Source organism: Pseudorca crassidens, chromosome 2, assembly GCF_039906515.1.
Source record: "Pseudorca crassidens isolate mPseCra1 chromosome 2, mPseCra1.hap1, whole genome shotgun sequence".
In the NCBI taxonomy this organism is placed as follows: domain Eukaryota; kingdom Metazoa; phylum Chordata; class Mammalia; order Artiodactyla; family Delphinidae; genus Pseudorca; species Pseudorca crassidens.
In genome coordinates, this window is record NC_090297.1 from 135,774,181 (window position 1) to 135,789,776 (window position 15,596).

General features: G+C 44.4%; 1 protein-coding gene across 1 annotated transcript; it reads left to right on the forward strand.

Moving 5' to 3' along the window:
* The first annotated feature begins 1,586 nt into the window (after positions 1 to 1,586).
* Positions 1,587 to 12,941, forward strand: LOC137211843 (major histocompatibility complex class I-related gene protein). The gene is given in 8 exon segments (XM_067714543.1): positions 1,587 to 1,641; positions 9,855 to 9,998; positions 10,001 to 10,129; positions 10,686 to 10,715; positions 10,718 to 10,791; positions 10,794 to 10,962; positions 11,577 to 11,678; positions 12,901 to 12,941. Coding segments are annotated over 8 exon segments (744 nt in total).
* Positions 12,942 to 15,596: the final 2,655 nt, after the last annotated feature.

Sequence of the window (15,596 nt, forward strand, 5' to 3'; positions counted from 1 at the left end):
AATTTATTCTCTTATAATTCTGGGGGTCAGAAGTCCAAAAGTGGGTCTCATGGGCTAAAATTAACGTGATGGCAGGATAGCACAGGGAGATCAGCTCGGTGCTTTGTGACCACCTAGAGAGGTGGGATAGGCAGGGTGGGAGGGAGACGTAAGAGGGAGGGGATATGGGGATATATGTATACGTATAGCTGATTCAATTTGTTATAAAGCAGAAACTAACACACCACTGTAAAGCAATTATACTCCAATAAAGATGTTAAAATAAATAAATAAATAAATAAAGTGATGGCAGGGTTGCATTTCTTCTGGAGGCTCTAGTGGAGAATCTGTTCCTTCTGTTTCCAGTTCTAGACACTGTTTGCCTCCCTCTTATAAGATCCTTGTGATTGGACCCACCAGATAAGCCTGGATAATCTCCGCATCTCATGATTTTTAATTTAATCTTATCTGCTAAGTCCCTTTTGCCACGTAAGGTAAGATATTCACACGTTCTGGAGATTAGGATGTGGAGATCTTTGGGGTGAGGATGGGGGCATTATTCAGCCTGCTGCAGAAGGAAACTAGTATGTTCTCCTACCTATCTGGTACATTGTAAACAGAGCCTCATCTAATTCTTCAACAAGCCTTGTGAAATATATGCCAGGATTTGTTTCTAAAGTTGAGGAAACTGAGCCTCAGCACAATTTGGGATTCTGCGCAAGGTCAAGTAGCCGGGATGCGAGCCCCGGTCCCTGAGCCGGAGCTGAAGCCAGCCTGCCTGGTGGCCTTGCCTCCACTCATCTCTCCCACTTACCCCTACTTCCTCTTTCTTGTCTGGGCCTGTCCTCCAACTCCCTGAACAAGCTTAAGCTTCTGTTTCCCAACTCCTCCGTGCTCTCGTGATGACAATGCAGCCGTGGCTTGGCGCTGAGGTTTGCTAATCAAGCAAGCCAAGCTAGCTGCCCCTCAGAATCTTCTTTTAGGCTTTTTTCTACCTCTCCTTTATTCAACGAGCATTTTTTTGAGCTATTGGGCTGGGTGCTAGAGCAGCAGGGAAGATAGGCCTAAGCTAAAAATGTCAGGACAGTCTACATGATACATATTATATCAGACATAAGGACTGAAGCATTATAGGAAGCCAGGGCAAGTCCTGGGAACTTTGTGTGACTCTTTCTCATGGACCTTGGGAGAACTCTAAGCTCCAGGGAATAAGCAAAGACTTCTTTTTATTTTGAGCCTCCTGGGGGACCAGATATGATTACTCTTTGTGTTCCTTGTGTCTTTCCCATAATTGTGTTCCATAAATATTCGAAAGTTGGGAACAGGGTCAAGACAGGAACAGCAAAAAGCAAGCAGTGTCTGAGACCAACAAAGGTTTAAAGGCCACTGCCGAAAGCAGGCAGTGCTTTTGTTTTCCCTCTCTCTCTCTATTCTACCTAGCATCTGATGACACTATTTCCCCTGTTTTTACTGGGAGAGAACGCTGAGTGTCACTCAGTTGCTGAATCACTCAAGAGCTGGTAGAGTATAGGTTCTTGAAAGATCAGCAGGGATCTGTCAGTGTTTTGGTTAAAAGAATCGGAAAGAGAAGGATTCTAGAGGGGCTGATGGTGCTCCTGTTACCTCTCATCACTGCATTAGCAGTGATGCACAGTGATGCTCGTGAGCACCCCAAGTTCTCTTTGCTCTGAACTCCTCAGCCGAGGCAGCCTCAGGGAAAGAGCTTGTCTTCCTAAAACTTCTGGTGAGATGATTAAGAAGCCAGGGGCAGAAAATTGTGTTTATTAAACCCAGGACTTGTCAGAGGGTTGGACTAGCTGTACAGTTTTCCAGTTCACGTGTGTAGGATTTTGATGTCACCTGCCTTCTGAGGGGTTGGAAGCCATTCCGGAAAGACCCTCTGGGTAACTTCCTCACTTCCTACTTCCCTTCTGAGCATTGCTCCCTTTCTTTTCTGTTCATGTCTTTTCTTTTACTTTTGTTTTTCCTCTCTACTAGCTTGGTAAGTCTCATGAGGATGTGGTCAGAGTTTCAGGGCCATTAAACAGTTGAGCAGATCCATTGTTCAGGTTTACTTGTTTTTCCTCTTCACCACAATCCCAACCTGTAATACAAGATCCCAGAAAGATAAAACCATGGTTCTGGACTTGTTTACTAGGTGTAAGAGACATCAACTGAGTAGAAGGAGTTTTTCATTGTTTAGGGAGCCTATGTTACTGGGGAAGCAGTTGCTTTCTGTTGCCTGCAATACACCAAAAGACCTGTGGGCTGGAAGCATCAGGCTTCTCTGCCCTAAGCAACTGCTTTCCCAGCGAGGGGCCAGCACTCCCAGATGGCTGCCGGGCAATGTCTCCATCTCAGTCTGGGCCACCACCATAGGCAGTGATTCACGAGCATGACAGGAAGGAGCTCTTTCAAATCATCTGTGTGTTAATTATACAAATGTTGGTTGATGACCTACTGTGTGACAGCACTTTTGGGGACATGACCATGAACAAGACAGACAAAGGTCCTGCTTCTATAGAAACTTAATCCAGAAAAAGTCCTACCGTTCAAGTCAGAAATGGGAAAGATTGAGGGTGAGGGTAAGAGACAGAGGATAAAAAGAGGAAAGGAGTGATATTTCTAGAATGTAAAAAGCCTATATATTACCTGTATTTAATCCTCAAAGAACTCTCTAATAATATGACCACAGTATCCCCTAAACATAATCTTTCATGTAATGGTCTAACTGACCCTTGTGGCAGGCTAAGAAAATATTCCCATTTCCAGATGAGGAGACCCAGGCCTAGAGAGGTGGACTCAGCTCACATAATGAGCAGAGTCTGAAGTACATGCAGGTCTTTTAGCCTACAGTCCAGGGCTTTTCCACAATATCACAGCACCTCTGGATGTGGACGCTTGGCACTTCGATAATAGGTGGAATGAGAAATAGAACCAGTCATATATAAAGGGCAGGGAAGGTCGCTTTGTGCTGGCTATTCTCCTTTTGACTCCTTCCACTCCATCCTTCTCTGGCCTGTCTTGTGCCCTGGGAGGCTGACTGCTACAGAAGGCATCACCCAGTCTCTCTTGCAGGCTGATTTCTGTTCGGGTTCACCCAATGGGAGATGCTGAAAGGAGAGCAGTCACAGAGGAAAGAGAGGTTGGGGTATTTCCTTCTTCCTCTTTCCCCACTTTGTTTAATGTTTCTGGCAGTAGCTGTGTCCCTCTGCAATACAGTTTTCTCTGAACAGCCCTTTCTTCATGGTTCTAGCTCCCATGAGGCCTCAGGAGCACTATTCGCTCCTCCAGTCTCTACAGCCCTAAGGGTGGTAATGGCTTCCTATAGTTGTTAGCTTATGGGTGCCCTATTATCCCTCATCTGTTCCTGTAACTTTGCTCATACCTCTGCGTGAAGTCCCTTCATTAACGTTTCTTCATGTGACTCATCTGGGATGAAGGTTGTTACCTGCCACGATCCTGACTGAGTGTTCTGAGCATTGAGGGATGCTGACAGGGAAGGGAAACAGGGTTATGAAAAAGGTCTTGGTCTACTTGATATTTGGGCCTAATGCTAGCCCTGAGTAGGAGCTTCTAGGCATGGAAACGCAGGGAGGAGATACCAGAGTGTATGGGGTTCACAGCTCAATGACAAGATCTCTCCAACATCACTTCCAGTGTGTTGATTTCATTGACTCCATGGCCTGCAGTAGACTGTGCTTTCCTTTGTACTTCCATAGCTCCTGCTCACAGCTCTATAACTTTCTATTTACCAAAATCTTTCCTTCAAGCCTCTCCTCAAAGGCAGGAAGAGAGATCTTCTCATTTTTCTCTTCTTTATTTTCCTCGTACTTCCTAGTGACCAATAGGCACCTAATAAATGCCTCCTGGAATTTATGTTCCAAGGTGACGTCCCTAAGAAATTGAAGTGATCTGGCCGTGTGCCATAGAGAACTTGGTCAGCAATAATGACTAAATTCACAACTGTGGTTTATTCTAGTTGCAGAATTTGTACGAAAAAGAAAGGTGTTTCATGCTTTACAGCTCCTCCTGTTCTTCATTTCAGCCTGTGGGAGACGGTGAGCTGGTGACGTGGGTGGGTGTCATCAGGGCGGGGGCATGCGTGGGATCTCTCTTGCAGAGGCATATGTGGTTTGTGTGTTTCATCCTGAAAAAGCCAAGGTCAGTCTCTTGATATTACTCATAACTCTATGGATATTTCAATCTGCTATATCAATCTGCTTCATGAATGATGAAGTCCTTCACAGACAAGGAGTAATGATGGATAAGTCCCCTGAACTGTCAACTGGGCTAGCATTAGAAGACAGATTTGCAAATTATCCGCCTAGAAATGACCTTGAGTTCCAAGAGTTAACATGAGAAAATATGGGCATTTGCTATAGACATTATTAGACTTCAATCTGTTTCCATGGAGCTGTTGCCAAGGCACATGCAGTAGAAATTTCTCCAAGATACTGTTTTACTCCCTTAAGGCCTTCTTGGTTGACATTGAATCTATCTAAATCTGAGAAATGCAACTAATTTGTAGATTTTCTTCTGACTAGTTGCAGTATTTGTCTATTCTCACTAAAACGCATTGACCTCAGTCATCCTGTTACCCCAGAAGGATTGCCAAGGACTCGAAGGAAGGGGCCTAGGTTAAAGATCAAACAAGTGGCTCTTTAAACACTTGAAACCCAAATTGAGACAGATGACAGAGGACATTCTTTCTGACAGCCAAATTTATATTTATTATGGAAAACCCTTCAAGAGTATAAGTACCAAATCACATTTTGTTACAACTTCAATGAATCATTTAAAAAGAATAAAATTCATAAAAATGTAATTCTTCTGGGAAATAGGAGAACATATGGTCGTCATTGTATACAGAGAGTACTGGGGGAAAAAAACCCACCAGGGTACATTCATTCATTCTCCAGAGCTCTACATGGCCCACAGTGATCTCCTTGCTATTCCTCAAATACATGGAACAGGCAACTTCCTTGAGGACTCCGGCTTGTTGTTCCGTCTGAAAGGTTCTTCTCCTATGACTCACTTCCTCACTTCATTCACATCTCTGCTCAGATGCCACCTGCTCGGAAGGCCTTTCCTGGTCCCTCTACCTAAAAGGTCAGCCCTCTTCACACTCTACCTCCTTTCCTTGCTTTTTTCCCTTTTACTTTATTATTATTTGTGTGTGTGTGTTTATTTCCTTTCCCCACTTTATTACTCTTCACAACTCTTATCAGCAGCTGATCCTGTATTATATCTTCACCTACTGCAGGTCTTCCTTCTAGAAAGGAGCTCAGAGGGCTGGGATTTGATGTGTTCATTGCCGTATCCCTAGCAGCTAGGACTGTGCCTACTGGAAGTTCAGAAAAGGATAAAACTTAAAAGAGACATTGGTAACCTCCGAAGGGTAGCCTCAAAAGAGTAGCTAAAGAGTCAAACTGTCACATTCAGCACTTCCGGGCCCTCGATGACTTCCTGTAGTGAGAGGAGTTGTTAGGAGAGGGACTGGCAGTACTTGATGCGTGTAGAACTACCTATATCACTGCATAGTTTGAGAAGTGTCCAAAGGCCCTCTTAACTAAAAATATCACCCTCCACTTCTCCCCCTCATTCCCACGATGCCTGAAATTCCAGAGAGTAGTTCCCAGGAATCATAATCATTTTGACTGCATTAAGGCATCGGGCTACTTGGGAGGGTCAACAGATATTTGGGACTTTGTCGAACTGGATATTCAGTTGGGACCCACAGCCAATTGTAGGAAGGTCTGGAGCCGGGGTCCCCAGGGACTGGGAAATCCAGGACAGTGAGTCATCCTTGACACAAGGGGGCGGGAGAGAGCAACGGTGATCTGGGTGAGAACCCTGAAACAGCCTGGGATGGGGAAGTGCCTCTGCTTCGGATCAGCTGGGCAGTCTAAGGCAAAGGGGCTTCTAGCCTGAGAGGTCAGAGTGTAATTCCTGGGTCCTCCACTTATGGATTCTAAGGATGATCTTGGGCAATTTTCTTCAACTCTCTGCACCCATGGTCCACCTGTAAAATGGGAATTTTAAGACCTTTAAGACTCAAAAGGTTGCAGTGAGGAATAAATGTAACTCATGCTTACCAGAGGCTTAGCATGGTAACTAACACATGGCGGCATGTGCTCAAGAAGTAAGTGCGGTTCTGAGGGTTATGATTCAGATTTTGCTGCCCTCCATGGCTCGCAGAAGGCCTAACTTCACAGCAGGTTTTCTGCCTCCTCCTTGTGGATCCCTTTGTGTGAGAGCAGGATCTCTCTCCTAGCTGCTGGAACACCCCATTGGTACCTCTTTTGTGGCACTTAACTGCCTGCTGCCATGTGTTTGCCCCCGTGGAGGAATACCTGAAAACACTTTATCAATTATTTTATAATCTAGTGTTTCACAGCCTTTTGTCAAAACGGTCCAACTAGTTAATCTACAGGTTAAAGGGAACATAATATAGGATGTAAAGTCATCACTGCATTTGGTCTAATTGCTGTTCGGTTGTGTTGTTCAGGATTTTCAGCAATGCCTATCACAGGCTATTGGGACAGAGCAGCGAACGCTCTTTGAGAAGCAACTTGACTGGCCTGGACAGAAGACCAAATTCAAAATTGTAGATTTCAGTTCAATGAGTGGATTGATGTTCATGGAAAGGGAGAGAGAAACCTAATTTCATAATTATTGCAGCAAGAAGAATCAGAAGGTTAGATTGAATCATATGAAATTGCCATGTTGGTAGATCAAAAATGGCCAAGTACAGGTCTTTTCAAATGATACAACCTTCACAGTTCTTGTAGAAATCGAATCATCCAGGCAACATATCCATAGGCTATAACTTATGACAAGGTCTAATGCGACATGAGAGAAAGGGTACCATGGACTTTCCCCTATTTTTTCTGTGACTCAACATCTGTCAACCAACTTCCCATCACAGCTGAGGTAGCATTTTGGAAGCCCACCTGAGGAGCAAGTGTGACTCATACCTGTGGACGCACCAGATGGGTAATTGTATCCATGGCAAACGAAGGGGAGAGGGCTGTGATGTTCTGGAGCAGAGCCACGGCTGCATGAGGCTGGACGGGCAGATGACCGGCAGATGGAGGCCAGCCTTTTGGGGCAGAGCAGCCTTTGAAGTCAGGGCTGGCTAGTGGAGAAAAACTGCTCCCAAACCAGGAATAAGACTGAGACTGAGGTTGGAGAAAAGGGCATTAGTATTGGCAACAGACCATGTGCCTCTCTATTTACCTCTTATAAACTCTGGATAATGCAACTCTTTATGAAGTTACATTTTTATAAGAAAGTGAAATTACATGAATTGTAAATATTATGTATGGAGATAATGTCAGTGATGCTCATTTAGAATAAATCCTCCCATTCATTGAGCAGTAATGCCCCAAGTTGGTAATACTTTTTTTTTTTTTTTTGCTTGTTGGCATCTACTAGGCATGTAGACCCCAGATGTCATAAAACGAAATACAGATTCCAAGGGAAGTTCTACACGTCAATAACACAGTCTCTTCCTAAATCCTTCCTTCCTTGCTCTCTCCCATTCTTTGCCTGGAATTTGATTTCTATCAGGTTTTTGCTATCAGTAACTGTGGAAGCCATTCCTAGCTATGTCTTTGCCCCTCATCCCTTCAGCTCCAGCCGCAGGCCTTATTGCTGCTGGAGTGTGCCAGCTTGACCTCTCTTCAGGGCCTTTGTACAGGCCCCCCTGCCTGTACTGCGGTCCCCACATGTCTGCCTGGCTCCCTCACTCCCTGCAGGTACTTGTTCAGAAGTCTCCTTCTCGGAGCGGTCTTCCCTAAGTATTGATGTTTAGAATTATATTGCTTAGTCCTCTTTGCAAATTTTTCTCCATTGCACATTTTTTTTTGAATTTTATTTTATTTTTTTATACAGCAGGTTCTTATTAGTTATCCATTTTATACACATTAGTGTATATATGTCAATCCCAATCTCCCAATTCATCACACCATCACCCCCCCACCACCCCGCCGCTTTCCCCCCTTGGTGTCCATACATTTGTTCTCTACATCTGTGTCTCTATTTCTGCCCTGCAAACCAGTTCATCTGTGCTATTTTTCTAGGTTCCACGTATATGCGTTAATATACAATATTTGTCTTTCTCTTTCTGACTTACTTCACTCTGTATGACAGTCTCTAGACCCATTGCACTTTTTAAACAACATGTTATATGTATTTATTTTATATTGTCTGCCTTCCTCCTCTCCTCCCGTTAGGATGTAGGCTCCAGAAGGGCAGACATTTTTATCTGTTTTGTCTGTGGTGTGCTCAGGGCCTGGAACAGCGCCTGGCACAGAGGCGGTACTCACATGTTTGTTGACTACTCAGATGGAGACTAAAAAAGTGTGAGAGCTAATGTTCCTGACTTGCTCTTCCTTTAGCCTCCGCCTTAAAACAGTTGTACATCTGCAAAACCTTTCTAGAGGTGGAGAAATAGAACCGTTTGCAAAATCAGTTGCAGATTCACCCATATTACACCTTTTGCAGACTCCAGGCTGGATGTAAATTAGATTTCAGCTCTGCTCCCTTTATGAAAAGTATTTTTTAAAGTATAAGCTCCTGGGAATTCCCTGGTGGTCCAGTGGTTGGGACTCGGTGCTCTCACTGCTGGGGCCCCAGGTTGGATCCTTGGTCGGGGAACTAAGATCCCACAAGCCGTGTGGTGAGGCCGAAATAATTTTTTTTAATTAAGTATAAGTTCAAGTTAAATAGATTCATACTCATTCCAGCATACTTAATTGTTTTGAAGCAGAGAAATAAAGTGTCTTGCCAACAATTTAATTCACAAATATTTACGAAGCACCTACCATGGGCTAGGCTCCCTATGCTAGGCCTTGTAGGAAATACAGAGGGAAGAAAGTAAGTCCCAGTTCTTTTTTTTTTTTTTTTTGTATTTATTTATTTATTTTTGGCTGCATGGGGTCTTAGTTGTGGCACGTGGGGCGGGATCTTTTTGTTGCAGCGCACAGGCTTCTCTCTAGTTGTGGTGCGCGGACTCGGTAGTTGCGGTGTGCAGGCTTAGTTGCCCTGCGGTATGTGGGATCTTAGTTCCCCAACCAGGGATGGAACCTGTGTCCCCTGCATTGGAAGGCGGATTCTTAACCACTGTGCCACCAGGGAAGTCCTGTCCCAGTTCTTAAGTACCTTAGGATTGAGAAGAGGGTAGGAGGTGAACAAAGACAAAGAGAATAGAAGGCAGAATATGGCAGCTGTCGTTCTGGGGATAGAATTTGTGCTTCTGCTTTACCCTGGCTCTTGTCTTCATAAGAACCAAGACTTCTATGGTTATCTTATGTCCAACCTCAGAGGTTTCCACTGTGCTGCCTCCCTACCCACACAGGAAGGGAAAGGGGTGGGATATAAAGGGTCAACGCAGTGCAGAGGGGCACTGGGACCCTTATGCTCTGCCCAGGCCTGGGGGAGACCAGCCTCCATCTTGCCCAGCACCGCAGCTGACATGCAGGATACAACCTCCAGGGAGGGCCCACGGGGCAGGGGTGCCTGCTCTGAACCCTGGGGTGATATCCCAGGATATTTCTGGCTCCCACATATCTCTCCCTTCTCCACTGCACTAAAAACTTTATCAGTTAGTTGTTCCCAATATAGGATAATTCCCAAGGAGGGAATTATCATACTCCTTTTGTATGCAGTAGGTACTCTGCAGATATCTGTAGATGAATGGGCTTACATCACAGGAAACTCCTGGCGACTCAGTGATGCCATGGCAGGCCTGTGCAGTGATGTATTCTGGGGTAGATGTTTCCAGTCATGTCCCCTGTCACGTCACCTGGGCACCCACCTCCACATCCCCATGTCAACCCCTCCCTTCCTGCCTGCATGTGTATTCCCGGGTTTCCACACTTACCAGAGAATGATTGGCTGTGAGTTACTGGAGGATGGAAACACCACGGGGTTTCTCCAATATGCATATGACGGACAGGATTTCATTATCTTCAGTAAAGATACCCTCTCCTGGATAGCTATGGATAATGTGGCCACATCACCAAGCGGGCATGGGAGGCCAGTCAGCATGAGCTACAATATCAAAAGAATTGGCTGGAAGAAGAACGTATTGCCTGGTTAAAGAGATTTCTGGAGTATGGGAAAGGTACCCTACAAAGGACAGGTAAAGAGGAGGGAGAACACCTTGTCCTCATATCCTCAGAACCCATGGTTTTATACGTAACTTCCTCTCATCTAAGTTATAGCGACCCTATTCTGAAATCCATTTTGTTACTATCATGGTCTGTAACTCTCCATGAAAACTTTCCCCAGTTACTTTTTATCGGCATTTTGACAACATTCAGCAGTTCTTGTGGGCTCTAGAGCACAGGCTCAGTAGTTATGGCACATGGGCTTAGTTGCTCTACTGCATGTGGGATCTTCCTGGATCAGGGCTCGAACCTGTGTCCCCTGCACTGGCAGGTGGATTCTTAACCACTGCACCACCAGATAAGCCCCAACCATCTTAATTTTAATGGTTGCAGGTAACAGAAAACTACTCAAACTGGCTTTAGCACAAAGAATTTGTTGTTGTTGGCAAACCAGGGTTCTGGGTCATTCTTGGTTTTAGATGTTTCCTGCAAAGAAGAAAATTAATTGGGAAATGCAGTTGCTGAGTTCTAATACTATGTACTCAGTACATAAGATACTTCTGTTTAACTTGAACTTCTTCTTCCTAGAGCCCCCACTGGTCAGAGTAAATCGCAAAGAAATTTTCCAGGGATTGCAACTCTTTACTGCAAAGCTCATGGCTTTTACCCCCCAGAAATTTCCACGATCTGGATAAAAAAAATGGGGAAGAAATTGTCCGAGAAATGGATTATGGAGACCTTCCTCCCGGTGGGGATTGGACCTATCAGACATGGGTGTCAGTTGAGCTGGATCCTCAGAGCAGCAACCTTTACTCCTGTCATGCGGAGCACGGCGGTGTCCACGTGGTTCTTCAGGGTTCCCAGGGTAGAGACGGGGTTGTGGCTGTCTGGGGAGTGAGACTGAGGACAGGGGGTGAGCAGGAAGCATGGATCGCTGCGTGCTTTAGAATGGGTCTGTTCAATCAGAGGTTCTCTCACTTTTCGGTCTCAAGCCTCCTTTATACTCTTAAAAAAATTATTGAGTAACCCAAAGAGCTTTTGTTTATTTAGGTTATATCTGTTTCTATTTACTGTATTACAAACTAAAAATTAAAAAAAAATTAAACACTAGAAAACACAAGCACATATTCCATTTTCTATCAGAGTGATGATGTCATTTCATATCATGTGGCCTCTAGAAAACTCCACCGTGCCCACATGAGAGATGGAGGTTTAAAAAAAGCGGGGGGGGGGGAGATCATGAATTAGATCTCATGGACACCTTGATTGGGTCTTGAGGACCCTTGGGGCATTCGGACCATACTTTGGGAGCTGCTGTTCCTCTGTTTTAGACTATTCTCCACGGAGCTGTGAAGTAAGAAGTGACAGTACGAAAAATAATGTCAGGCTTCCCGATGATCGCAGGTACAAAAGTTCCCAAACGTTAACATAGAAGAGGAGGAGCATTTGTGGATTTTCCCTCATTTGCTTTGCTTTTAGAATCAGAAACTATGCTTCTGGCGATGAAAGCTGTTGGGTTCATTGTCCCCGCCATTGTCCTGTCTGGAGTTGGTGTCGTAGCCTGGCAAAGGAAGCCCTGAGGTGAGAGGCCTGTGGAAGGATCCTAGGAGTTGACAGACTGTCTCTCCACAGCTCCAATGAGTTTTATTTTCTGCACCTGCCACTCTAAGCGCCATTGAGAAATGGGTTGGGCCTCACTTTGCAATCACAGGACCTAGAACACCCCTCTCACCATATAGGGAACACACACCACGGACGATGCTTGTAAGGAGAGTGGTCTGTTCCATAGGTGCTGCCTGACATCGACAGAGTAGTACAGCTCCTGTCCAGGTGGACAGTCCTCCTAGAAGTTGGGTCAGAGAAGATACAGCGACATTGGTTTGTCTTTTTCCAAGTGATATTGTTATGATTAATTACTATCAACTTTTGAGGGAATTTTGTCCTTGGTTTCAAAACTTCAGTAAGTTTTCCCATTTTGACAAACATTATTCTGCTTCAATCATATGGAAGTCACTTTTCTTCTAAATTCATCTTTCAACCCATGAAACGTGGAAGAGATACCTTTGGAGAATGGAATTCAGGGTAAGAAAAAAGGGAAGGAGAAATGGGAGAGATATAGGCTCTTAGTACCTTGGGGAAAAAACTTCATTCATTCAGTAAACATGTCTTAAATGCCTACTCTGTTCTAAGCACTGTATTAAATGCTGGGATATAGCAATGCAAAAGACAGACATGATGCCTGTTAGAGAGCTTACAGTCTAGTTTTGTAAGGTCATTCCCCACCTCTGGCCTCACTAGGTGCTCAAGTTGATCACAGCATAATATTGATGAGTCCTGGATAATGGGTTTGAAGCCAGTGTGGGCCAGGAATTTGGCTTTGTTTCATAGCCACAGACTTAAACCTCGATTCAGGTGATACCATGCAAAGCATGTTATTAGTTCAAAGTAAAACCAACCCTCTACTAGAAAATTAACTCAGAGTTAATGGGCCATTGTGTTTTCTTTAGAAAGTATAACACTAATCCCAATCCAGCAAGTGATCGCTGCTGAAGCAAAAAAAAATTTTTTTTTCTTTTTATACAGTGACACACCTCTCTCAAGAATGATACGCACCGTGAGTTCCTGCTTTTTATCTTGCGGAGTTTGTGAATCTGAGTTAAAGTTTGTCAAGTACTAAGAGAATCTTGACCAAGTAGACTAAAAATGTCAACGCCAGCTTCTCAGTCTTTGCTGAACATTGCATAATTTATTTTTGAGCTGTAAGGGAAAATGCACATATCTGACTAAAAACTTTTCCTTTCAGAGCAAAATGGAGTTGTCTACCTTCCTACACCAGATCACTGATGGGAGATGGCTATTTTCCAGCTGTCTTTCCTCTAGGAACCATGGTCTCCTGTGTCCCATATGGACTCAAGTCCAGCGCTCAAAGCTCTTGACCACACCCACAACAGACATGGACATTATAGGATTAATTATTTATGGCAGATAGATAGGAGCTATAAAATGTTATTTGTTCTTTGGCTTGAAACAGACTGTCAGCTATCAGGCTCTTCGGATGGACTCCTTCATCACATTTCCTCTAAATGTGGCTGCTGTCATGGCACAACACTTCTTTACGTCCCATTTGTCAACAATGGTTTGCGGGTAGGTTAGAGAATCTCAGGGCTGGAAGAAAACTTCAATCCAGGGCCGGAAATGTCTTCTCCAATGCCTTTGCCTTGAGCATCTAGCCTCCACTTGAATTCCACCAGTGAACGCCACCTCACTACGTCACAAAAGGCCTTTCTCTTCTTTCATGAGAGTGTTGACTAGGCAAAAGCGGTGGGTGCCGCGACTGTGGCCCTACAGACAGGTTGGACCACCCCATGAGAGCAGTCAGCCAGTCTCCACAATAGCCTGTGCACTGGTGGGATCATTTTACACGTTCCCTGGCCTGAGAGAAAGCAAAGGTGCCCTGTTCGTTTGCCAGGCAGCTCTGCCTGGCAGCTTGGCATCTTGGAAATATACCTGGTCAGATTTGTGGAGGTGATTTCATTCTGTCTTTTGTAAGAAAGTAAGAAAAATAAGTATCGGACATTATCACCTTTAGTAGAAATACAGAGACTTGAACCCAATTGCTACCTTTTAATGTAAAAATGACAGTGTGTCTCAGAAGAGCATCCAGTTCTAATTTCTGTCCTTCCTCTACTGGCTTATTGTAGATGGGCCCGACTCATCTTTATACATGGGCTTTTTCTCCGTACATCTGCCCTGGGAATAAATAAAAGCCCCACTGTGAGAATTAACATCCCCTTGATCCTCCTTACTCTTCCCAACCTCCTAAAATCCTTACCATCATTTACCTCTTGTCCTGCGCTCTGTAGCCACCGGTCCTTGGGTTGACCATCAGTTATACATTCATCGGTCCCACTTCACTGACTCTGTCTGACCGCACACGTCGGCTCTGATACTCGCTTCAGGGGCCCCAACTTTGACAACTGACTTTGAATATGTATGTCAGACTTGACCTTTGCTTTCCCTTGACCAATGCATTTGCCCTCTGGCTTTAATCATCACAGCCACAGGTACAGACACTCTCAGCGTGCTAGGGCTATTCCTTGCTCCACTGTCCCCACCTTCTTCCATGGTTGAAGCTCCCACCCCGTGTCTCTTTGCTGGTGCCCGCTGAGTTGCATAAGAGAACAACTGTGTTTGTTTATTTTGCTTTTAGGGTTGCCATGGGCAATTGCCATACCATCTTTTAAGCAGCGTTGCACTGTGAAGAGAGCAGCTTTATTTCTGGAATGGTTTCTTCTTACAATTAGAATAGTTAGGACTTAAAATATTTTTGGATGGACACTTACAGTGATTCAGATGCTGTATCTATATAAATGTCTTCTCCAACTGCCTGGTACTCTCATCAAACACATGAATGGTCAAAGCCTTTTTGTGCTCCCAGGGCCTTGCCCTACACTTAACATGTAATAAAAATGTCCACATGGATGAAGAGGAGGAGGCAGAGGCAAGGGCAAGGATGTGGTGATGAGACCTTCTGTAGTGCAATTGCAGCGTCTCTGTTTCTCCCTTGGGGATTTTATAATATAAAGAGAGTTATCATATAAATATAATATAAAGGGATGATTTTTCAATAATATGAACAATTTTGCACCTTCATTTTACAAGTAGCTCAAGATTACATTATTTCTTAATAATTTTAGACTTATTGCTTCATGAACTTGTGTTTGTTGCTTACAGATGCTTGGTAATTGGAAACTATGAAATATTTGATAATGTAATCTAAACATTAAAAACAAAGGACTGTGCTATCACCACAATCATGTTTTGACTTTGGATTCTCTTTACTTAATATCTGGATTAAGAACACTGGATGAGAAATCTGTTCAACTCTCTTCTTCATCATATTTTTTTTTAACTCTATTGTCTATTTTCTTTTTAAGCACATACAGACCAAACTATAGTCTATTTAAATGGCAGTGTAACAGGGAGGGAAGAAAAGCAGTTTGAAGAGCAGGGTGAAAGTCAGGCAAAGTTTTCCTGGACCAGGCTCCTCTGTTGTAGGGGTGAGCTCTCCCATCGGAGGGCTGGCCTGCTCTGCCTCTTCCACTATTTTCAAGTTCTTCTGGGCCGTTCCTTATTTCTGAGGAACCATGTACTTGGTTTTTCCTCTTCTACTTTTTTTTTTTTTTAAATAAATTTATTTATTTATTTTTGGCTGCGTTGGGTCTTTGTTGCCGCGAACAGCGGCTACTCTTCATTGCGGTGCACGGGTTTCTCATTGCGGTGGCTTCTCTTGTTGTGGAGCACAGGCTCTAGGTGTGCGGGCTTCAGTAGTTGTGGCACGTGGGCTCAGTAGTTGTGCCTCGCAGGCTCAGTAGTTGCGGCGCACGGGCTTAGTTGCTCTGCGGCATGTGGGATCTTCCCGGACCAGGGCTCAAACCCGCGTCCCCTGCACTGGCAGGCGGATTCTTAACCACTGCGCCACCAGGGAAGCCCTTCTGT